Genomic DNA, 24778 nt, shown 5'->3' with positions numbered 1-24778 from the left:
TTGATTTGGGCAGAAACTGTTTACAGTTATAGTTGCACTTTCTACTTCCCTTCCCTTCTACCCAGCCGCCTTCTTCTAGCCCACACACTGCTGTGTTAGTGTGCCAACAGGTTTTTTTTTTTTTTTTTTTGGATCAAAATGTGCTGTTTGATGCTCTGAACCAGGAGGCAGAGGAGCAAAATGCAGATCTGGTGGGCTCCACTTCAAAACGCCGTGCAGACCACGACCAAACTGCAGGAGGGCTCTGCAAGCTGCAATGATCCCATTCGACACAGAGGAGAAGAAGGTTACAGCTGGGGCGTGGTTTTCTGATATCTCACTGAACTATCTGTCGTCAGCGTTCAGTAAATACCAAAGAGACGGCTTCGACGGTTATCATTGCCTGGAAAAGGTTAAAAATGGACCAAAAAGTGATACAAGTTCTGTTGCTTTTATTTCTTTGTCCACGTAAGTTCGATTTAATCTTATTTTTCTCATGATTTTTCATTGTTGTGCATGTGCATTGAATGACAGCAGAAGGAAATGATTATTGTTCTCATTTTACACAATTCAGAAATCCATTCTGCTGTTGAAACAGTAGGAGAGGGACAGTTAAAGAAAGTCAAGTGTACGCTTCCTTCGAAGGGGACGATTGTGTTCTGGTTTAGAGTGGTGGAGGACCAAGACATGGAATTCATCGGCTCTTTCGCCCCTGGTGGTTCATTAAAAATAGCTGGAGACAACTACGGCAACGACAAGAACCTTGTTGTAGTAAAGCAAAGTGATGACTTTGTTTTAACTGTGAAGTCCTTCAACAAGAAAAGTGACAGTGGGATGTACACCTGTGCTGCTCTTGTCAGCGGAAATACGCTCTCGTTTGGACAAGTAACTCAGCTTCAAGGTAAGCTTTGCTTTATTACTCAACCCGATAGCTACATTTTGTGTGGAGTAACATTTATCAAATTCTGCTCTTTTTTCAGGACAAATTAGAACGACAACAAAACCACCAGTAATCCAGGTCTCCACCACCAGGCAGACGACAACAACTCCGACCAGCTGCCATTGTAGCAATAAGGACAAATCAGGTACGCAGACCAAACTTTAAGTACAACACAATATCGTCTGCATAGTGACGAAGCTGCGCAGAGAAGCAGGCGGTAAAACCAGCATTTATTTAGCAGGTCCTTCCCTGTTTTGTGCTCCGATCATACTGGGCCCACTGGCCGGAGGCTGCGGCCTTCTTCTTCTGCTCCTCATCATCACCATTTTATACTGCAACAGTAAGTCGGGCTGACGTTTTGCACCCATAATTCACCCAGCTGTGGTGGACATTTCATTTTGTTGTGCAAAAATGAAATAATTGGTGTGGAAGTTTAAATAACCGTCTTCATTTGTAATGCCTTCTAGAAATAAGGACTCGGAGATGCCCTCACCATTACAAAAGGAAGTGAGTTGCTCATTTTTTTTTCATAATATTATATTGTCTTAGGGTTTTGAGGATGAAGCATTACGGGGGAAATTTTTTTACGTTTTTTTAGTTTTGTTCTCTCAACCATAAAGATTACGTTAAAGTAGTTGTTCTTACATTTTATCCCAAGCGATACGCTCATTTGAAAACTGGTTTTCAGAAAATGCATTAACTATATATTTAAGTTGCTCTTCATATGGCTGACTTTTAAAATGTTATTTGTAATATCTTATAACAAGTGTATGATTGATAGTCTTTTAGAATATTTTAAGTTTGTTTACAAACAGGCCTACATGTACAATAAATTATAAACCGCCTACAAGATCCTTTGAAAAACTTTTTCCTTGGTGAAATTGTTGTATCAAGTGCAAACTTTATTTTTAATTTTCAATTATTCACATTTCTCGTTAGGCCGAGGATGATGGCTCCTGAGAAACAACTGACCGATCGGTACGTCTGAAACGGATGTAGTGACTTCGTGTGCAGTTTTTCAAAGTGCAGCTATATTTCCCCCCTTATGTTTGTCACAAAAAAATGTTTTTAACAATAGCTTGTAAAATACAAAATTAATAATCTGATGTCAGACAAAAAAAAAGTTTGTGTGTGCCAGAAAACATTTAGTGACTGAAGCGGAGAGAGAGAGAGCTTTGGTTAATTATTAGTTATGTCAAACTTATTATTATTATTATTATTATGGACATGAAGTTTTTAACTGAGGTGCAGATTAATGTCAGAAAACAATTCGCTGCCGTGTTTGCATCTTTTTATTATGTCATGCGACAGTAAACTTGCCCAATCCTAATTGTTGCTGATGTAACTGAAGACGAAACTGAGAATATATTATTATTGTTTATATTACAAACTAACCTTGTTGTAACTGTATATACATATTTTTTTCTCCTCTTCTTTGCTCACATTTACAGTACTTCGATCTGAATTTCCTCTTGAACTGAGATCAAACTTTTCCGTCACACTTTAGCTTCCTGTTTGTGCTTCAAGCTTTTTATAACCACAGTTCGATTGTTCAGCTGAAATATAACGTGCTTCTGGGACGCGTGTTTTCTTTCATTGTAATACATCATTTGGTCAGCCAAACTAATAATAAAGAAGAACAAAATCTGAAATCTTAATTTTGCATGTTTTTTTTTTTATGTTTGCGTATTTAAAAAAAAAATCCTCTACAGTTCAGGAAAAACAAGATTTCTTTCTCTTCCTTTTCTTTTTTTAATAATTCCAGTCAAACAAACTTTCCTCGCGTGTTGCGTTTTTCTTCTCTTTATTTTATAGTATTTTTCCACAGATGTAACAAACTCTTGAGAAGCTGTGAAATTACAATATTTGAGACAAAGACATTCGCTTTAAAACCCACTGGAGTGGAGAGGAAGCGGGCTGCTGCATCAACAGCATTCAGAAAAACCCACACGTTAGAAGAAGAGAAAGCTACATTTAAGGAGATTCTGTTCCTTAAAGCTTTAATAACGCACGTGTCCGTTGGACCAGTTTTGGTTTTCGTTCCTGATTTGTATTTATTTTTTTGTCACTGGCATCGTTAAATGATGAGTCTTTTCATGTTGGCTTTAATTTCACGTTTTGGCACAAATGATGCCAAACGTAATGATTCTAAGGTTTGCATTTTCTTTAATATGATTTATTTGGTTAGAAAACAAAAAAAGAAGCAACCCTCTGTAAATTATACAGTGTTTTTCTTAAAAGAGCAGAAAATCTTTCTTTTTCATTTTTACAGCATATGAATGATAGCACTTCACAAACCTTGTAAACATATCAGTTCACTAAGTACACTTGTGAATACCACATTTTTTTTTTCATAACAAGAAACATACTAAAAGACCCTTCCTTCTCTAAACAGACATTTTGTTTGCAGAAACAGAAGAAGCGTTTGCAAAAAGCTCCGAGATACAGAAAAAAGCTCGACTCGTCCCGGAAGTCCTCCACATAATTAAACATGTAAACGACGCACTGGTTAAAACACACACACACACACACACACGCATACACACGCACACACACACACAGAGCTGTACACTAGTGTTCTCCAGAGCATCCAACCACAACTCGACAGGCAACTTGGCTTTTTACATCAAGATTGCGCGTACATCCCAACACAAAACACTCGCCCCTCAGTGCTCCCACTCAACCTAAGCTTACGCAAGTGTTGCGTCACGATGTTCAGGTGTCACGCCAGCTGAGATGCAGGACTTTAAGGTTAAAGGTTTCTTGCGTTTGTTTCCAAACAGTTTCTTCATTCTCTCTTGGTCTCGCCTCTCTCGTTCTCTCGACCCATTTTGATGTGAAAAGTCTTTTCAGTTCCGTTTCCCCCCCCCTAGAAACCAAGTAGTTTTTTTTGGGTTTTTTTGACGTCTTTGAACAGAAAACTTAGAAATAAGTCGGTGCTTGCAGGTATGTTTGTGTGTGTGGGTTTTTTTTTTCTTTCTTTCTTTCTTCCTTTCTTTCTTTTTTGAGCAAGTGTTTTAGGCTGTGTCTAAGTCTGTCGGTCAACTACTATACATTCTTGATGAGCTAGAAAAATAGAATCAACATCCGAAAAGCAGCTCCCTCACTTATGCGTCCCTGTGGTCTGGCGGAGGAATTGCACCCACAACCTGTGAAAGGATGAGACAGGCGGTCAGCACGTGTTGGTCGTCGGGTGAAACCGTCTGCTTCGTGAAAGACGGGAGCGCATCTCACCGAGTGAACTAGCTCTTGCCTCCCTTTGTCGTAGACGTGGGCACAACATCCGAGCTCAGCTGAGCCGAGAGCACGTCAGCGGCAGCAGGTTGGGTCTCCTGTTTCTGTGGGGAAGTTATTGTGAAACCATGAAAAACAAACAAAAAGGAGGGAACATGCAGAAACTTTACAAATGCTCTGCTTCACGGAGACTTTGCTTGATAACCCGCTTTCAGCTCCAAAACGCTCGCACGTCGCTTGCACCTGCTCTACCCTAGTGTCTCATGCGCTGAGCGAATAAGCACCATCGTTGGCATCCAGGCACAAACGTGCAACACGGTGCAGGCAGACGTGACGAATCTACACACCTGCTGCTGCAAATATTTGGCTTCAGATCGCCGTCGTCCAGGCGCAAGCGAAAAGTAAGATTTAAGACTGCAAGCTACAAAATGAAGTACTAAATCGTTTATGAAGAAAAGACGTGTAGAAAGCCACTTTTAAATCAACGGGAGATAAAAATGCTTGAGTTCTCGGCTACAGAATGTAAAAGCTATTGGCGAGATTCGCCTCTGTTTACTATGTGAAAAATATTTACTAAAGTTGAAAAAAATTCTAGATTGTGGAGTTTATCACATTTGCTCTTAGCAAACATGCACCTTTCAAAAGCTGCAAAGGAATAATTAAACAAAAAAAAACTTTTTTTTTTTCCTGTATTTATATTTTCTTACAAATAAAAAGATATTCCATATGTATTGTGTGTTTGGCATCTTAAGCACTCATAATCCAGACATTTGTCATCAATTGCAATTAGAATAATAATTTAAAATAACTTTAACGTCTTCTTTAAAAAAACAGCTGTTAACATCGCCTTTTTCCAGTGTCTCCCGCCATGTCTCCATGGTTACACTTATCCATTCCCAAAAAGGCCGGTGAACATTTTTTGGTGATGTCATTGCAAGCTGCCTTTCTGTCCTCTTGTTTCTTTCGTTTTTTGTTGTTTTCAGGTGAAAGGAGCCGTGCAGAAGCGTGCTCTTATGCCTTTGTAGTAGCAACTACCTTCAGCTCAGTTTACCCTAGAGGCGCGCTGCAAAAGTCGGATGCCTTTTGCCCTGGCTTGTGGGCAGAACATGTGCAACTCTAAAATGCTTTGATTGAAAGAGGCTAGCGTGTGAAAAGGCGAGCCTTAAACCTGGGCTCCATGCTCTAGCTTACTTTAGACTTTGACTTTGACTTGCCCTTGCCCTGCAACAAAATTGACAGACTGGTTATGTTCACGCTGCTCCTAGTGGTCGTGACGCAGCAGCTGCCCACGAGTTTTCTCCAGTGAATAACATTAAATTAAACTGGGTCACCCTCCAGCAGTAGTTCTTAAAAGCATTCGGTATCATTTCTAAATGGCGTTGTGTTTTATGTTAATGACCACATTTCAGTTTTACCTTCGGCTTGTCTGTTTTGGATTTGGCCTTTATGGCGTCTGGGGTCAGAGTGTCGGCCAGGGAGTCCAGGGCAGGAGCAGCCATCGGCTGAAAACGTTAGAAAAAAAATAACAAAAAAACAAACTTGAATTCAGTAACAAGCTTTAATTCAGACAAACAAGACTTGATGAAATTTACAAAAAAAATACGTTCTAATGAAATGTATAGGGAAAAAAAAAGAAAGAAAGAAATCATGCGATCGGATAGAGTTTAATTTTCCAGTGACCTTCTGTGGTTTTGCGTCCAGCACAGGAGGCTCCAGTTTTGTTGTGGCTGTGCTGACCGGAGCAGAGGCCTGGTCAGGTGTAGAGAAATCCCCAGACAGCAGGTCCAAGGCGGTTTGGTCATCCATGGACTTCTGCAGGGGAGAGCAGAGAGAGAGAGAGAGAGAAAAAAAAGATAGAGCAGGGAGTAAAAATCTTTCTGCATCCATCAACACGTGATGATTTATATTTTGTTATTAATAAAAATTCGTACCTCCTTGAGTTTTGCCGCTGCTTTATCCTTTGGTCGTTTCTTTAAAACAAACAAGACGTACATAAGATTCAAAGTGAACAACATTGCCCCACCTGAACCAACCAACAACATTTCAGCCTAGTAATATGGATTATTGCTTTGCAAACAATGGGAAAAATCAAACATTTTCAGTTGGCTACATGGAGGGAGTAATGTAAATAAAGCTGACATATTTCTACTAAGGGAACCATTACTAATTTATCTACACAAAACCTCACTTAGAAAAAAAAAAAATCAAAACAAACCTATAATTGTGTCTTTACTGTGTTAACTTAAAAGAAGCCATCACTGAGCTGCAGTTTCAATCAGTTTTACCTCCAGGTCTTCCTTAGTTGGCCGAAACTCCGGAGGCAGAGTGTCGTCTCTTTCTCCCATCTTAATCAACTTCTCTTCGACGAGCTTCTTCTCCTGCACCGACAGAGCGGCCACACGTCAAAGAAGGCGATGCGACGCGGTGGCCCCGTCGTCTGAGAGTCTGAGGAGGACTTACCTTGACGACGTCCTTGGCGGGGACGGGGGCAGGCTGCGGAGCGGGGGCGATGTCCTTCAGCGTGTCGGACAGAGCGTCGAGGGCGTTGTCCGCTTCCGCCGGCAACTGAGTCCACGAGAGAAAGGAAAGGAAACAGAAAGATTGATTTCTAATTTCTGGATGTTGCGTGATCTAAATAAAAAAAGGCTTCGGCTCGCGGTGGATCTTTACCGGTATGTCGGCATCCGGTGCAACGCAAGGTGCAGATTTTACAGACGGAGCTGCAGAGGAGGCAACGAAATCTCCCGCCAAGGCAACCAGGGCGGCATTAGGCGACTGAGAACGATGGAGCAACACGGTCTTTACTAAGGAGAGCCAATTTCTGAGTTAAGCAGATGTGATTACGCTGCGCCGACGCGTACCTGTGCCGGAGGGGCTGATGGGAGGCCGACAGGAGCCTGGCTGACAGGAGCTGCAGAGGAGGATGTGAAATCTCCTGACAAAATGTCCAGAGCCTCTCCGGTTCCCATGGCGGGCTGGTGAAAAAAAGAAAACAGAAAAAAATTAAGAAACAGACTCCAGAACCAGGTTAATAACAAAAAAATTACACCCGACTACTAGAAGGTAAAATGTTCTCGGTCTCACCTCTGGTTTGGGAGCGGGCAGTTTCTCAAGTTCTTCCTTGTTAAACCTGTAGTCTGGAGGCAGTGTGTCGTCTCTCTCACCCACAAACACACCCTCCTCTTTCTTGATTTTGCCCACCTGCAAGAAGAATTTATTAGTCCCACCTCAAAAATGTGCACATCCTCAAAAGAAAACAAAAAAGAAAACACGTGTATCTGCGTGCTCTTTACCGAGACGATGTCTTCAGGTCGGGGTTTGGGGGGTTCGGGTTTTGGCTTGTCCTCTGGAAGTGTGTCGCTAAGAGCGCTGAGAGCATCCAGAGAGATGGAGTCCCCCTGAAGAGGAAGGAAAGAGAGAGGAAATTACACTTCCACACTGTAAAGTAGAAGAAAAATAAAACCGAAGAGGGAACAAAATAAAGGTTTGTACCGCCGGCGTTACCTTTGCTAGCTCTGGCTTCTTCTGGACAGCTTGGGGTTGTTGCTCCATTGGACAAACGGTCTTCTGCAAAAACACACAAAAGACGCACACTGTAGCATGTGTCCACTGGAGAACTTTGACAGGTTTTAGAAGAATGTTATAATTGAAAACTGTATCGTTGATTGTCGTAATCTTTGAAAGGAGACGCCACGTCTGAAAGGGGAGCAGATGAGGACCGCATTGCTGATCCACACCGTTCTGCTGTCTGAGAATATTTTATGGATGCAACAAATCTGGGTTCTCCATTTACAATCTAAGAGTTTTACCTTTTACAATTACTTTGGTGTTAAAGGAGACTGAATTGGATGCTGCAGCTCAGCAGCATCCAATTCAGAGCCCAGTCAGACCAGGTTAGAGAGAAACTCTGGGGTTTCTCTCTAACCCTAAGAGAGAAACGTTCCAAACGTCCCAAATAAAGTTTAGATTGAGTCACAAAATCTACATGACCTGTTTTATTACTACATTAAAAATACACAATTTTAACAGATATATCCATAAAAACATTCTACATTTATGTATCACCAAGAAATAAATGAAAGTTGGAAGTCTGCTTATAGTTAAAAAAACGGCCAAAGTTATGAAGCTCATCCCTACAGGGTGTAAATAGCTGCAGGATGCTGACCCCTGGTGCAGGGAAAGAGCAGCTGAAACTCTAGTTATTCAATTTATGCTGCTCAGAGTAAAGCACTACATTTATGAAGCAGGCAATCATCTTTTCCTTACAGTAAGCTGAAACTAGACTGTAAAATAAATAATAGAAAACATCCTAAACTTAGCCTAGCATTTCAGTTAATTACCTAGCATAAAATAATTGCTTTATCTTAGCTTGTAGTGAGTTTACTGACAACTGAGGTCACATGAGCAGAGTTAAATAAATGTGTTAAAAAAAAAGACGTCTCAGACAAAATATCTGTCACTCTCAGAAAAAAAAAAAAAAATGTTCAGAATGCAGTCCCGATGAAATGCAGAGTATAACGTACCGAGCCTTTAAGCTAATGAGTTTTCAAAGACAAAAATGTAACAGATTTTTAGGAAATACAAGACTGGGATCAAGAAATGCCAGTTTGTAAAAAACCTAGTGGGCCAATAAAACCCTCAAGGGGTCATCTCTAGTGAGCGCACAGGTAGTTTAGTTTAGTTTTTTTTTTTACCTCAGGTGTTTTCTTTGTAGTGGGAGGAACAGGCGCGTGGACTCCGGACGCTTTAGATGGAGCGACAAATTCAAGACTTTCCAAAGCAGCCAAATTCTCCACCTTTGCCTACAAATGCAAAAAAAAAAAAAAAAACTATTTACAAACTGTTTAAAACAACATAGAATTTAAAATGTGACATTTTCCAAACCCATGTTTTGTTATTTCCCTCAGTTAATACAAGTATATAAGCAAATAATATAATACTGAAAAACAAAAACACACATCTGCCTCCAAGATAACCCTAGAAATGTTCCTACATGCTAATCAGCTTATCTCTTTCACTTGCAGACAAATCATTTACAAAAAAAAAAAGGCTAAATTTAACATCTGACCACGGAACAGGTGTGTCTGTGGTTTACCTGAGCTGGAGGAGCTGAGGGTTTTACAACAGGAGCCTGGACAGGAGCAGCTGAAGACGAGGTCGTTAAGTCTCCAGACAAAAAGTCCAGAGCGTCACTAGTCTCCATTTTGGGCTAAAGGACAGAGAGAAGGATCCAACACTTGATGCGACACCGATACATGATTAATATGAAGTAATTGAGCATCATCTGAAGCAGGCGTTTCAATCTGAACTCCTTCAGATTGGATTTTGTGTCTAACCTCTGGTTTTGGAGCGGGCAACTTTTTGAGCTCTTCTTCGTTAAACCTATAACCCGGGGGAAGCGTGTCCTCCCTCTCTCCAACCCGCACACCCTTTTCCTGCTTTACTTTGCCTTCCTGGAAACATAAAAAGGGAAAAGATACATAAGCAACACATAGAACGTCCTGCGTGGCATCAAAAAGCTCAGGAGTATTCAGGTTTTTTTTGTTTTTTGTTTGTTTTTTACCGAGACAATGTCTTCAGGCTTGACTTTGGGAGGTTCTGGTTTCGGTTTGTCTTCTGGCAGCGTGTCAACGAGAGCGCTGAGAGCATCCAGAGACATTTCGCCGCCCTGAGGAGAGACAAGGAAATCTATGGATATTGATCCCATATCAAAAGGTTCTCCTGTGTAAATGTGAAGCAAGATGGGAAGTGAGAGATGAGAGACAAAGAGAGAGAGAGAGAGAGAGAGAGAGAGAGAGAGAGAGAAAAGGATAAAAGTTTCTGCCACTGCACCTGATCACTCTTTGGTTTGTCCACAGCGCCGGTTTTCCCTGCTGAAGGCTTCTTCCCAGAAACAGGAGGAACTCCAGAGGACTCCACTTTCTAAGAGACAAAACACATAACATTTATTTTAAAAAATAAATAAAAGAAGTTACGAACGAATGAGTTAATCTGGTGACACCTTTTGGTGAAACAGGTGTACTGTACCTGAGCGCTGCCAGCAGACACAGCAGCTTCCAGAGAGAGGTCTGTTTGCGCTTTCTTGACAGCAGGGGGCGCTTTCTGCAACAACAAGCGAAGAAGTGAAACAACATTGTAAACGGAGATGAACCAAGATATGTAAGGAAGCTACTTTTATAATTTATTGAGACGTCTGCAGCAAAGTTTTTCTATTTAACCTTTTAGAGTTGTCATCCTCTGTGTCATGTTGACATGACCTACTTTCTTCAATATAGTGATGCTAATAATGAAGCGTATTTTTAAAATGAGACGCTACTAGCTTAAATTGCTTTTCTTTTTTTATTATTTTATTTTAAAATAATATTAAAACTGAGACTGTTCTCTAATGGCAAGAATAGTACTCGAATGATGCTGAATAAAGCTCAAGGGAAAAACCGGAATTGCCTAAAATTGGTTTGACTGGTCAAAACTTTGTAAATATTGAGTCGGACATCTCTGAACCTGTGCGGGAGCAGCTGACGGTGTGACCACCGGGGCCTGGACTTTAGCTGCTGCTGCTGGGGCTGTGAAGTCTCCAGATAAAAAGTCCAAAGCTTCTCCTGTTCCCATAGTCGGCTACCAGAGGAGAAAGCAAAGAGTAAAAGAGTTTTAAAAATAAATATTTTTTCACCTCTTCCACTAGAAACTATTCATTTGTTTTAGAAGTAATGTACATGTGTCTCCATGTCCTACCTCAGGTTTAGGAGCAGGCAGATTTTTTATCTCCTCCTTCTTAAACCTGTAACCTGGAGGGAGCGTGTCCTCCCTCTCTCCTACACGAACACCCACCTCCGACTTGATGTTTGCCTCCTGTTAAAATTAGTTACGCATTCATGAGGGGAAAAAAAAAACTATAATAAGACATTTAAAAAAAACCTAATTGCTTTGGACTAAATTATTTCTGTTACAGATTTCAGCTGAGAGGCGATAAAATCAGGGACGTGCTGCTGTTTGAGCTCCTACCTTTACGACATCTTCAGGTCTGAGTTTGGGAGGTTCCGGTTTTGGTTCAGCTGGTCCCAACATGTCATCGAGGGCACTGAGAGCATCCCCAGGGATAGACTCGCCCTGATGGGACATCATGATGCAAAAGGTGAGCTGATCTGACTCATTTATTCACTGTATAGATACGGTTTTTTTTCAACCTCACGCCTCTCTCTCACCTTGTCGGACTTAACCGGGGTGCTGACCTTAGCGGGGCACACAGCTATAGGAGGAACGGTTTTCTACAACATCAGACAGACAGCAGAATAATATTAACAAGAAAAGACATTATAAACTGAAATTAAATGAGAAACCAAACACACAGCTTGTATCAGAGGAAGTCGTATCAATATTTTCATTCTACAAAAAGAAGAGCTAGGATCGCCCTCAAGGTCGACTAAATTGGTTCATTAGGTGCGTTATTAATAATATGCTGGTTGTGTCGTCCATGTGGAAAATGACAGTCCAATCAAATTCAAAATAAATATCAAATCAATGCTGTTTCTTAACCCCCTGTTAATGTATAAACATTGTCCAGGCCTTTTAAACTCCAAAATCAAAATTATTTCAAGAAAAGTCCTGGGTGGTGGAGCAGCTGGTTTGTTTCTTGTAACCACTTCCAAGTCGATTGTTTGACAAATATATTTATTTCTGTATGTAGGCAAAATAATAACTTTAAAAAAAAGTCTTACAACTTATAACAATAGTTAACCTTTCTGGTATTACAAGTTCGAAAAGTGATTCAAAAAAATCATTAAAAAAACCCTCCCGTTAATGTTAGAATCTAAAAGTTACCAAACGTAATGACAACTTTCACATGTACAAAAATGAATGACAGATTTTGGTTCCAAACTTATGATTTAGATTTAGCCTTTAGAAGGTTTTTAGAAACAACTTCTACTTTTCAAAAACAAAGGCAGCAATTTCACAATCAATGAAATTGCTGCTTGGTATGAAAGCAAACATGGTGATGTGTTATTTAAATTTTGAGCTTTTTGCTGCCGGGTACTTCAGGGAGAAAATACCGTGGAGGGACGAGAGGAAACTGCAGCGTCCAACGAGAAGTCATCTGAGGTTTTGTCCATCCTGGCTTTCTTATCAGCAGGAGGAGCAGCTGCAGGGGCTGCAGCAGCTTTCTGCAACACAAACCCAGAATAAAACCTCTAATCTTCTGCAATGATACCATAATTTGACATAGAGTTGAACTTTTCCACATTTTATCATATTTCAACTCCAAACGTCCATGGATTTGATTGGGATCAGATGAGAAACAAATGAAGCTTTGCAGCCTAAATGTAAAATCTCCCTGAACCTCCCCAGAGTGAAACATGGCAGAAGAAGCATCAGGCTGTGGGAATGTTTTCTTTAGCAGGGACAGAAAAGTTAGTCTAAGGCGAACAGAGAACGGATGGAGCAAAAAAGGGGAACTATTGTTCACAAAAATTAAATTTTCAAGATGTGCAAAGCTGGAAAACGTACACAAAAAAACTTGCAGCGGTAATTACATGAAAAAGTGGCTTCTCAAAGTCTTGGCTGCGAGAGGCTGAACATAACTGCAAGCCTTACTTTTCAACTTTGTTATTAAAAATTTTATTTTCCTTCCATTGTACAATTATGCACTACTTTGTGTTTCTATGTGACTTATTAGAATTTATAGCTTGAAATTATAAAATGTGAAGAACTTGATGGGAAACAAATTCTTCTGCTCTCCAACATAGATAAACATAAGATGCTCTTTTCATATGAGAGCACTGGGTTTTATGGAAAGGATGGACGAAAGCCAACAATAAAGAAAAACACTCACTTCCTGCTTCTTGGGCGCCGATGGAGCAGTGGATGTAAAACCCATCGAAAGGGAATCCAGCGCCTCGTCTGTGCTCAGCGGTTTCTGATGTTAAAACGAGAGCAGAAGCATCAGACATCACATCTTCATTCAGTAAAAAAATACCCAAATTAGTTTTCTACAACAACCACGCGATGCTCCACTAGATGGCACAGCATATCACGTCACAAGCTAAAGGAAAAATAATGCAAACCAGACTGTACGTACCCACACTGAGGGAAAAGTACAGGCACACCCTTCCTCACATTCCACAAAGCGAAAAAAGAACTCACAATTAAATGTGTTTTTTTTTTTTATATGACACTTGGGACATTAACTCAAGTTGTTTTATCAACTCGGAGATAAACGCAAACTAAAAACCCAGGAATGTTATCAGGCTGGACGGAGATTACAGACGGACCAAAGAACTGTGACCTCTTATTACAGTGGGAGTAGGCTGATGCAGGAGTGGGTGTGCTGAGAGCGAGCAAATATTAAACTACAGCTGAGGTGCTGCAGCAAGCTTGTTCGGCGTACTGTATGTGCTTGTTCATGCACACATATTTATACGAGTGCTGCGTTTTGCTCGACATGAATCGACTAGTTCCGAAATGAGGAGGTAGATCCGACTCGGAGCCGTTTGCCGAGCCAACACCCAGCAGTGCAATGCAGCAGCAGAGGAACCTGCAGCTCATACAGTGGAAACAGTAAGCACATGCACGAGTGTGTGTGTGTGTGTGTGTGTGCGTGTGTGTGTGTGTGTGTGGCTTCTTTTGGTTTCATATGTAGGAAAATGTTTATTGGGAGCAAGTTTCAGATTTTTCTCTGGGTTTAATTATAGGGTTCAGAGTTCAGGAAGCCGTAGCTCCGACAGAGGGCAGTGCTGAAAGGGTTACTCACAGGAACATCTTTGGGTTTTGCATCTGTAGGGGCTGGAGGCTAAAAAAAGGAGAAGACAAGGATACACGTTTCAATATTAGGACAAAAATAAAGAGGCAAAACAATTTAGACATTCAGAGTACAGCCTGGAGTCACAGTTATCCCCACCAGAAGATTTTAGACATAAAATCCCCTTTTACGGAGGTCTGGATTTTCAGAAGTCAACCATACAAACATATTTTTGTATATTCTTAGAATCTAATGTTTTTTTATGACCTGAATTTAACATTTGGATTATTTAAAGTATTTAAGTATTTAATTTTATTCCTGTATGGTTGCTCAGTACCTTCTGCTGTTGTGTTTTATGTAAACGGTAGTTGTGACAATTAAATCAACCTAGTCAATGTTAAAAGTGCAGTACGATTGTTCCTGTCTAGATCGTCAGCCTCTTAAAAAAAATGGCAGGCAAAATTAATTATTTTGATGCAACTTTCTGATACTTCCAAATATTATAAACTATTCTGTCAATATGAGTTGGGTGTTTTAGTTTTATATATATTACTCTATTGATGCCAAAAAAAACCTCCAAAACAATAAAGCCTTTTAGATTTTTTGTGACATATCCAATAATAGAAAGTACAAACATCTATTGGTGATGATGATGAATTTATTTCAGAAAAAAAAGCAAAACAAAAGTAACACATATTCCTAAGTGTAAATGCAACACCTTATTACCTTCCAGACACACACTATGACACGCAAATACACCTCTAATTTGGTGACTGTGTCTGAAAAGGGACAACAATAATAAAATAAAAAATATGTAAAGGTTAAATATTTACTTTTTTTTCTAGTATCCAAAACAAATTTGACTTGTGGCTGGCTGTGGCTCAAGAGGAAGGGGGCTCGTCCGGTAACCAGTGGTTTTTAGTTTTGTTTATAATAAACAGTGGCTGATAGAGTAAAGCATTATGAAATTCTCAGAACTGATAAAGCATAATAAGAGTGCGGGCCAATTATCATTTGCCTTTGATTTTCCAAAATATCATATAAAACATGTCTGTAAATTGGACATAAAAGATGTAATACAAAGGTTTCCTGCAGCAATTACTGACAATTGGTGAACAAATGGGGAGCTGTCTCCAATTTTAAAGGTAACGTCTTCCATATGCATTTTTGGTAAAAAATCAACTCAAGCTTTTTGTTTATTTTCTGTCCACAGTGGAGGCAGCTGCAGTAACAGAAAGCTGCTTTTAGCTTTAACATCTATTATTTTTCTGAGCTCCAAACTAACCAGCAGCATCTTTGTTTCCTTTAAGCAGCTAAAAAGCTTCTGAAAATCTAGAAGGTTCCTGTGATTCTGTTTCAGGTTTGAACTGGACAAATTTGTTCATGATTTCTTACCAAAAAACAAACGTCAAAAAAAAGTGATCAATGTGTAGAACATAATTGGGTGGCAATTAGTTTCTTACTTTCAGGCGTATCTTTCACTATGCTGTATGTTTTACTTTTACTTGGGTGATTTTATTATGAAATATCACTACTCTTGAGTAAAACTTCTAGATACTTGACCCACTTTGAGTGTCTTCACTGAATGAAGAACTAGATTGTTTTAACCAAACATTCACAGACACGCCTGCAGTTGTTACTGTTTGATAGGTTTAATGTTGAAAGAAATTGACTCGTAAAAACAATTATTTTTACCTGATTTTGTAATTACGTTATTTATATGAATCATTTTCATTTTGATCTTTAATATACCCACATTTTCACATAACTTTACATTTTGATCTGTCTGATGACATAATCTTAAATATTAATCGATCGCTCCCTTACTCAGAACGAAATACTTCGTTAGTCTTACTTGAGTGGTTTCTCAGTTTTACTTTTACATGAGTGAAAATATGTTGAAGTAGTGCTTCTTTTACTTGAGTACTTTGCCCACCTCTGGTGTAAAAATAATGTAATTCAGTCAATAAGTCGTTCAGTCCTATAAATCTGGCTAAGTTTGATTCATTAGTGTGAAAGCTTTTCAGCGAGCGTTCATGAAAGCAGACATGAAAGACGCATGAAAGACGCATGCAGAGAAAAACCTGAAGCTGTAGAACGAACAAAGCCTTGGCAAGAAGCAGCAAACTGACCATATCTCCCCATCTGTATCCCGGAGGCAGCGTGTCGTCTCTTTCTCCACACTTCACGACTTTTTCAAAGGTGACATGCTAAGGAACGTGCACCACACAATTACACGTAGCAGAGCCATGCAAGTTTGCGTCAATTATGTGTTTTTTTTTTTTTAAATCAACAATTAACAGGATGATTAAATGCATGCAAAAGCAGTGCCTATGCTGTACCTCTACGACCTCCGGCCCTGTGTAAGCAGGCCGTGAGGGAGCAACAGAATCAGCCGAGGGCAGCATGCTGCTCAGGGTATTGAACGGATCCTCAGCAGGGGCCTGCACAGGCGACACATTCAGCATGCAACAAGCAAGCAACATGCTTCACAAAGCAAACACATGCCCATAGCGCTTCAAAGCGCCTTTACCTGTTTGGCTGCTGTCGCTTTTGCTGTCGTGGGAGGAACCTCCACCTGCACCTGCAACGTAGATTAGCATCAGCATCATAAAGAAAACGCATTCTTCCCCCAGACAGTCGATTGCAGTCTGAAGCATATGTTATCTTTCTGGATTGCAAGAAGAGAAATCTACAGACATATTGTTTTCTGGCAGCCTCCGTTGTAGTTCGGATTATGATCGTCTACCTTTGTTTGTGCTGCCTTAGTGTCTTCCTTCTTCGCTTGAGCTGAAACATTTCCAGTCACAGCTGCTGCAGCTGGCTTGGACGTTTTACCGGCGTCGGCTTTGACTGTTGTGGTTGTAGTTGTGCTCTAAAAATGCAAGAGACGCAACTAATTTACAGGTCAAGTTCATGTCCAGTGTGCACATGTAAACTGTGCAATAAACGTGATGAACACACAGGAGGCAGGACAGTGAGTCCCCGACATCCACAGAGAGGAAAAGTCTCCTCCAAGCTTTGTGAGGTCAAAAGACAAGAAAGGAAAGTGATGCAAGGGTAGAAGTAAAACAAAACGAAATGTACACCTCTGCTTGTTATTCAGTTCTTCAGAGTGACTGTGGTTTGCAGGTGAGTCTCATGTTATGGGAGAACAAGCATAGGCATGCTGAGCAAAGAGCTGGAGAACAAAGATTCAAGGTCACTCATACCGCCCCAGAAGATCAAAGTCAATGTTTAATGGAGGTCAAAGAAACTTAAAAAGAAAATTCCAACAACCATGTCTAAAGATGATGTTTCCAGTTAGAAAGACAGAAATCAAACCATGTAAAACTCTGCAACTCAAAGAAGCAGAAAGAAACGAAGAGAGAAAGGAAAGACGTCCTAAAAGGCATGATGCATCCCAGCTGGTCCGTCCCGAACTGAAAGCGGAGTCTACCTGGGCTGCGTCTTTAGGTTTGGTCTCTGCTGTGGTGGCAGCCGTTCCAGCAGCAGGAGAATGGACTGAGGCTTTGACTTGAGAGCCCAGAGAAGCCTACATACATGTAGCCAAGTTACAACATGAAAACCCAAAGTTTTTAGAGTATCTTCAAGCAAATAAGCAAGTGCATAAGGAAGACCTTGAAGGTGTTAAGGAAAACGGATAAGGAAACTGAAAGAGTTATCAATACAATGCCTTGCAGAAATGTTCCTACTTTTTGTCACCATGTAAACCCAAACTTTAATGTCTTTAATTAGATTTTTTTTCTTTTGATTGACTGACAAAAAGAGGTGCATGAATATGAAACTGAAGGGAGAGAGTATGTTTTTCAAATACAGCAGAAGGTCTATCAATGCATCTGCGTCAAACTGTCTTTCCTAAACAGCCCAAGATTACTTGGATTAGATACATAGTGTCTGAGAAAGTCAGTTTCTAAATCTTCCCATCGATTCCCCAACATGATGTTGGTCTGGACTTTGACTAGGCCATTTTAGCACATGTAAATATGCTAATCTATACCGTTTCATCAAAGCTGTGGCTGTACACTTAGGGCCATGCTGCTGGAAGACGAACCTACACTTTAGCTTGTTTTTCTCTGGACTGAAAACCATCTCCAAGGCATGATGCTCTGCGGCTGTCATGTATCTAGGATGTTTCTTGCAAAGGATTCTATTTTGGTCTTCTGGACCAGAGCACCTTCCTCCAAATGTTTGCTCTGTCCCCGACATGCCTCGGAGCAAACAGGACTTCCAAAGGTTTTCTTTCAACATCGGCTTCCTTCCTTAGTATATTAGTCCCAGCTGGTGACCTTAACACCAACCAGCTCACTGTTAGTCATCAGCCAATGTGTATAAAGGAAGATTGAGAAAGTTATTCATGATGTAAGCCAGGGAGTGAAGAAGGAGTATGCACATCAAGTAGAAAGTTATGAGAATATGAGTTATGAAGTCCCACTTAAAAAGGAAACGGCGAGTGATAAGCTTCTGACTCCTGTGTGAGATCAGGACGTGCAGCCCAAACCATAAAGAGGAGTAAATGGTGAAGAGATGAAGCCAGTGAACAAGAAATTCCCGTTCCCCTTAATGAGCAGACCGAGTGTTCAGACCAAAAGGAGAAAGCGGTGCAGGACGTTGCACCAAACAGCCCAAAAGTGCCCTTTGACTTTTACTTTGAAGCTCGGCATCCGACTACCTCTGGTTTGGCTTTAGGCGAATCCTTTCCTGCAGTTCCAGCTTTAGCAGCTGCTCCTGCTGTCACATCACTCCCTGTGGCCCCGCCCACTGCCATGGTAACTACCCCGGGCTTTGTGGTCATGGTGGATCCTGAAGGTGCCTTCTGCAATGCACCATGTATGGGGAAGTGGATCAGAAAACGGCAACACTGCTGCCATTCTAATTTTAATTTGAAAAGTTTCAGTTTTCAATACAGAACCAAAGATCTGGTTCCTTCAAAACTTACTTTTGTGTAATATTTACTAGGTTAATGTGCAAGACAACAACCAGAATGTGGATAAAATGTCTCATGTACCCGTCTCTGCTATCTAGGGCATGTTGGGTAGATATCAGTAGTCAATTATCTGAAGTAAAAGCAGTCTTAGTATGGAGAGTCAGGGAATAGACTCAGAGTTAAGCTAACAGGGGCTTTCCACTGAAGCAGTAGTGTCCAAATTTTTACCAAAAGTGTTAAATTCAACAAGTTAAAAATACTAAATACAATACAAAAAAAGCAAATTTTTTAAGCTGAAAAGAATTTTATAGCATTTTTGTCACCTAAATGATAAGGGTCTCACTTATTGACCTTATTAAAAAGGCAGGCATACAGTTACCTCCATTTCTAAGCCACAGGAAACCATTTTTACATTTGGCAAAAACATTTGCTAAAATAATAAAAGGTCTTCTTAGTGTGTTATACAGGAGATAAAATAAAGATGGAATATGGATTACTGCGCTCATTGAAAATATTGAGTGAATCATTTGAGATCAGTGGGCCACACAAAATGATTCTATGGTCCACAAAAAGCCCGTGGTCCACACTTTGGACACCCTTCCTCCAAAGGAACCAGAGTCATTTTCTGTTCGATACAACAGTAAAACTCGTCAGATTGGTGGAAGATCTCTGGCTACATGCTGGTGCCGGGAATCATGTCAGACAGATCCCAGTGGAAAATAACTCCAATAATAAATGGTCAGAGTTATAACTATTGATGCGGTTATTACAGTCAGATACTGGGAAGAACGAGAGGACAGAGGGCTAGAAGTGGTCACAGTCGGACAGAGATCAGGTGCCAGTCGCACTGCACGACTAACTGGAAAATCTCCATTTCTGCTTAATATTTACCATAGTTCAGCTTCGATTAGAGGAGTGCTAAAGTTGTGGTGGTGTGTGTTGGAAAACAACCAGAAGTTTTCTTTCGAGATGAAAGATTTTGGCTAAGACAGCCGATTATAACAAGCCTCCTGACATTCTCATTCTCCACTGACACACGAAGACATGAAGGGTTTACAATTAGAAATGCTAAGCGCTAATATGTGAAACTAAAGACAACTTCAACTCTCAGTTTAATATGAAATATAATTTTTGAAAAGAGGTGCTGAGGATAAAAACATTTCTACATATTCCTTCATATCAATAAATGATGAGCTGCCTTGCATTACGTTACTCTTTAACTCAAATTGTCTGACGTGCTGCACTTTGGTCCGTTTTGTAAAAATAGAATCATCCTAAAAGTCAGAACAGGCAGACGCTCCTGAGCCTCAGGTTGAGGGACAAGCAGTAGCACTTATGCTCTGGGATTGTGTAAAACGTCTTCTGCGAGTAAAAACAATCAAGTCTGACATGCTTGGTCTGTCGCATTATATGGTGGGAACAATTTTCTTCAGCTCTGTAAGGAAGTTGTTCAGGAGAATAAATGGGAAAATGGACAGAGTTAAACACAGGTCAGACAGAAAATCTTAAGTGCAAAACACTGAACGGTAATTTTTTTTAAATTTTTTTTTAAATAAAATTAGTAATTCCTCAAAGAAGGGCTGTGAAAATCTAATCCTCTTGAGGTTTGTTTTGGTGTCACCCCTGACATGTTTAGAGTAAGAGAAAGGAAACATTTTCTAACGTTTCTCTGGAAATATGGCAAAGAGCGTCCGCTTTTTACTTAAAGATGTTGTCACAATTCAACACTACCGAGTTCTGGAGCAGGAAAGGAAACAGCAACACAGCTCAGATAAAGGGGTGGGAGTAGAGGAGGTCAGGGTCAGACAGACAGGAAGTCAACAAATGTTTTTTCTCCATTACAAAGGAATGCTAGATACCTCAAACTGTGCGGTGCTCCCAGTAGAGACCTGAGGTGCCGGTTTGGGTGTTGACTGGCTTGACTGCGACTGCAGAGAGGGGAAAAAAAAAAAAAACGGATAGAAAAAAAAAGTCACAGATGTGCAGAGAATGCAGGAAAACATCTTAATTATTTGAAGCATTCAGATTTCACAAGAGTTTCTGCATGGTGGAAAAATATGCAGAAACAAATCTGCACTGAGTCAAGATGCAGACAATTCATTTAATAATTCATTTTCAAAGCAGCAGAACTGCAGCATGGCAGTGTGATCATGAACCCAGTCAGAGATGGATGAGTCCAGTGCTACATTCCTGACTGCAGGGTGTGACTGCTGTTTGACAACAGAGTGCAAAGACACTGTATTGTTGTTGCCAATGGTCACCTTGGCAACAGTGAGCAGGCACAGCAATCCATTCTTCAGCTGAGGTGGCACAGTAAAATAAATGCTAATCTAGTGTTTTAGCTTCAAGTGTCCCTCCTGAAACATGTATTTGAAGTGAAGACTGTATTACTTTAACGTGAGATGACTGCAGGCAAAACCTTTTGGGACCAGAATGAAGTTAAAACAGTTTCAAGACAAATAAAGAAATTCTTAGTCCTCAGTGAATGTAATCTGGACTTGGTCGCCACATTCTAAAATAACCCAGTCCGAGCCGTCAAAAGGTTAGATATAAAACCAGCTTCTTGAGTCAAAAGCTAACACACATACGGCACCAGTCAGAAGATCACATCCACTCCTCCTGGGCATGTTTTTTTCTTTCTTCTCAGACTCAAGTTTGAATTTGAGTTTTCACCTCATCCAGACACAGTGAGAACGATAATTATTCGCTCAAATAGATACGTACATCGCCACATGCATAAACCCTCACCGATATTTGATTAGATGTCTCTTAGCAACAGGCTTTTGTAGCCAGAAACGAGCTTCTGTCACAAGAGGTCAGAGTTTAACTGGACTGGTTTATTCCTGGCCTCACCGGACCACTGAGGTCAGGAACTCCTCCAAAACCTCAGAGTTACCTTCACTGATTCCAAAACTACTTTTCAGGCTTATTTGGATCAATGACCTGTTGGAAGACCAGACTGTGTTCAAGTTTAAACTATAGCGACACAAACAGCCATCCTCAGATGAAATGACACTGGTTATCATGTTCAAGAATAATCCAGGAATTATCAAGGCTCAAGCCATTTATCCACTGGAAACTGATGGAATACCAGAGCCACTTTCCACAGTGAAGTGAGTTTCAACGTCAACGTACACCGAGAGGGTGATTGAAATATGCAGCGGTCAGTGTAAACCACCCAAAACACACAGAATTTAACAAAAGCAATATATGTAAGGTTTGGGCTTTCAAACCGAAGAGCAACTGCTAAACATGGTGGTGGCAGCATTATGCTATGGGGCTGTTTTGCTGTGTATTTCACAGATTGAACCTACATGACACATTTAGATTTTGAAAATTTTGGAATCAATAAAGCAGACTGACATTAAGCTTCTGCAAAGGTTTTCTCAAAGCTCGGGACTTAATACAATAAAAATTAATTTCATTTAAGAATGAATTCCACATCTGCAACAAGAAACCAACTAATTTAATTAAATAAACTCAACTATTTCTGATAAGAGGTCTGGTAAAACGTAGGTTTTTGATGGTGATGACTACAAAAAGCTGATGATTTGACTGCAACTTGCTGAGGGAGGCTGGGAAAAAGACTTAGTGGAAGTTTATGTATTTAAACTCTGAATCAAAACTGATATGTTTTCCTGACCTAGTTGAAGTTGTATGCTGTATCATTCTATCCTGAAAGAAACAATTGTTCCAATAAATAATTTGAATTATAGTACCATTCGAGTTTCAAGGTGAGAATTGTACATAGGAATACATTGGGTAAGCAGGAAATCTCATGCAGAAGCATTTTACCTTTAGCTTCAGAATGTTTGGGAATAACTTTAATTGGACATTAAATTTTCCAGCTGAGACTACCTGTAAACTCCATTCGTTCACTGACGGCGTGAAATAACGACTGTAGGAAGTGCTTTCTGCGTTTCGCAGCTTCATGTGAGAAAAAGTGTGCACGATAAATGGTTCGTGCATTCTTCATGTTGGAAGTATGCCACTGTTCAGGTGGAGCAGAGAGTTCAGCAGGACCCAGCCCAGTTCTTTTACATGACATGAATGAAGAGTGGAGAACCTCCACGCCTCTGGTGCTGGGATGGGTTCGCTGGTTCACATCCAGCCCGGCGCTTTGTGTGCTGTCGAAGCATTGTGTATTCAGACTTAACCGAGCCTGCCGGTCAACATACTCCACTTATTTGTTCATAACAGAGTTTATTAATACTGTCTTTGACTAACACATTTTTTTAAAAATGTTTATGTAGTACGTATTAAAAAGAAAAACATTACAACAATGCACAAAGTCTTGCACCAACTCTTAGTTATCTGCAATCTGCGACTCCTGATTAAGAAATCGTTGCAACTCAGGAGAGTTAGCTGTTGCCTTTCACACAAAAACGAGCCGCAACCCCATCTCTGAATGTGAACTGCACGTTGCTCATTTTGTTTCCACCCAGTGACAAATTGAGAGAGATGGCTCACTTAAATCCAAGAACGTCCATGTCTAAGCAGATGAAAGGGTGAAAATCCTCAATAATTCAAAGGAATAAAACAAAAAGGGAACTCCATACTTGTCAAGTTATGGTTGTGAAAACAACTAGAACTTCTCTATCCTGTATTTTTCATCAGACTGTTGGGAGATTGACTGTTTAGAACGAGAAGGAAGTAATATAAAGGAAGAAGTGAGGTCAGAAGCACCCAGGGCATCCCCCCCCCCTCCACCACAGAGGAAGTCACCCTGCCACATTAAACATCTATGTTCCTAGATTAATAGGAGATTTTCAGAAAATGGTGCTGTTAATGTAAATCTATGTACAAATTGAATGTAGATTCAATTCTACGTATAGAATGCTGTAGTTTTGTAAGCATTTGTGTCAGAGCGGTCCACAAAGTGCACAATCAAAGCTAAGAATAGTGGTAATTTCTATGAGGGAGGTATGGCTCTCTGCCCAGGGTGCCATTCTCTCGAGGGTGGCACTAGAAAAAGCTGAATATCCTTCCATGCGGATTCAATTAAGATTTGAAAGCTGACGTGTAGCGTTAAGAGTAAAATGATAAGGCTATTCATAGCAACTGGCTAATGACGATGAAGCTGTAATCCGTTTCACAGGTTCTGATTTTTGCACTAAACAAAAGCCTCCAGTCTGCAATCCGTCATTTCTGGATCAAAATACATTCGTTTAAAAGTTCAAAACTAGAGTAATCAGCCAGAAAGAGTTTGTTTTTTAACAGATGTTTATAGCAAGTTCAGGGCTTATTCAGAGCAGTAGGAAAGTAAATGGGAAAAGAGAAACATGATGATACACAAAAATTATTTTCAATGTGTTTGAATAGAGAGCACTGTAAATTCAGGTAAGTTTACGAACGGGGCAAGTGGTAGTGGGGGGAGGGGAGGAATCAACAAGGAGTTTCATTTCTGGATGCTACTAGCTAAGGTCACAAACTTAAAATCCACAAAGGTGAAAACAAAATACATCTGGCTGTATCTGCAAAGTTAGTGTCCATGTACGATCAGCTTCAGAGCCAGCTTTAACAACATGGAGTACACCTTGATGGCGGCCTCCCCTTGAGGCCAAGTCTGCTTTCTGGAAGCGTTGCGCAAGTACTCCACCTCCTTCAGGCGCCATTTAGAAAAGACATGGACGGCAGCACTTAAGCAAACTGGCGTTGCAGCAGGCGGCCAACCAAACAAGCCCCGTGTTAAAAAAATAAAAAAACAAGAAACTGCTGCATTCACATGTAGCATATGCTGATCTGCCAGAATGATGAGGAATTTGAAAAATGAATATCTGCACAAGACAAATAAGATAGGACTAAAACCTATAGGGCAGGGAGGAACTTATCTTTCTTTTTAAAGAACTAGAGGCATCAAGTTAAAAAGATTGACAAAAGAAGCTCACCTGTTGATTACAACCTAAATACTTTTCTGCTAGCTGTGACCTTTGACTGCTGCGTTCCTACATTCCTCATGGCTCTC

General features: G+C 40.4%; 2 protein-coding genes across 22 annotated transcripts in view; one reads left to right on the top strand and one right to left on the bottom strand.

The window, feature by feature from the left end:
- The first annotated feature begins 292 nt into the window (after positions 1–292).
- Positions 293–3276, top strand: cd8a (CD8a molecule). 2 transcript variants are annotated; one of them, XM_007554316.2, is made up of 6 exons: positions 293–447; positions 554–880; positions 960–1064; positions 1161–1259; positions 1387–1426; positions 1859–3276. In XM_007554316.2, exons 1-6 carry the CDS (start codon positions 399–401, stop codon positions 1905–1907), a joined length of 669 nt encoding a protein of 222 aa, XP_007554378.1. In that variant the 5' UTR covers positions 293–398; the 3' UTR covers positions 1908–3276. The 2 variants fall into 2 exon arrangements, with proteins under 2 accessions (XP_007554378.1, XP_007554377.1); XM_007554315.2 differs by having other exon boundaries at positions 1158–1259.
- The window catches only part of cast (calpastatin), a 38106-nt gene continuing 16503 nt past the window's right edge, over positions 3176–24778 (bottom strand). For 6 of the 20 annotated variants that reach the window (XM_016672522.1, XM_016672526.1, XM_016672524.1 and 3 more), the window contains 33 exons: positions 20673–20741; positions 18559–18702; positions 17326–17421; positions 16636–16761; positions 16420–16470; positions 16229–16330; positions 16019–16096; positions 13899–13937; positions 12981–13064; positions 12202–12312; positions 11356–11418; positions 11156–11260; positions 10886–11002; positions 10655–10768; positions 10181–10255; positions 9986–10075; positions 9717–9821; positions 9490–9606; positions 9249–9362; positions 8848–8955; positions 7646–7720; positions 7447–7551; positions 7238–7354; positions 7015–7128; positions 6824–6928; positions 6614–6718; positions 6439–6531; positions 6085–6123; positions 5834–5965; positions 5569–5655; positions 5345–5374; positions 4154–4257; positions 3176–4068 (listed from right to left, as the gene is read on the bottom strand). In XM_016672522.1, coding sequence (XP_016528008.1) covers positions 4162–4257; positions 5345–5374; positions 5569–5655; positions 5834–5965; positions 6085–6123; positions 6439–6531; positions 6614–6718; positions 6824–6928; positions 7015–7128; positions 7238–7354; positions 7447–7551; positions 7646–7720; positions 8848–8955; positions 9249–9362; positions 9490–9606; positions 9717–9821; positions 9986–10075; positions 10181–10255; positions 10655–10768; positions 10886–11002; positions 11156–11260; positions 11356–11418; positions 12202–12312; positions 12981–13064; positions 13899–13937; positions 16019–16096; positions 16229–16330; positions 16420–16470; positions 16636–16761; positions 17326–17421; positions 18559–18702; positions 20673–20741 — 3006 coding nt within the window. In that variant the 3' untranslated portion in view covers positions 3176–4068; positions 4154–4161. The remainder of the gene's footprint in view (positions 4069–4153; positions 4258–5344; positions 5375–5568; positions 5656–5833; positions 5966–6084; positions 6124–6438; positions 6532–6613; positions 6719–6823; positions 6929–7014; positions 7129–7237; positions 7355–7446; positions 7552–7645; positions 7721–8847; positions 8956–9248; positions 9363–9489; positions 9607–9716; positions 9822–9985; positions 10076–10180; positions 10256–10654; positions 10769–10885; positions 11003–11155; positions 11261–11355; positions 11419–12201; positions 12313–12980; positions 13065–13898; positions 13938–16018; positions 16097–16228; positions 16331–16419; positions 16471–16635; positions 16762–17325; positions 17422–18558; positions 18703–20672; positions 20742–24778) is intronic. The other 14 variants (XM_016672531.1, XM_016672532.1, XM_016672533.1 and 11 more) reach the window with 7 other exon arrangements.

Source organism: Poecilia formosa, unplaced genomic scaffold (assembly GCF_000485575.1).
Source record: "Poecilia formosa unplaced genomic scaffold, Poecilia_formosa-5.1.2 Scaffold62, whole genome shotgun sequence".
Lineage (NCBI taxonomy): Eukaryota > Metazoa > Chordata > Actinopteri > Cyprinodontiformes > Poeciliidae > Poecilia > Poecilia formosa.
This window is presented reverse-complemented; position numbering and strand designations above follow the sequence as displayed.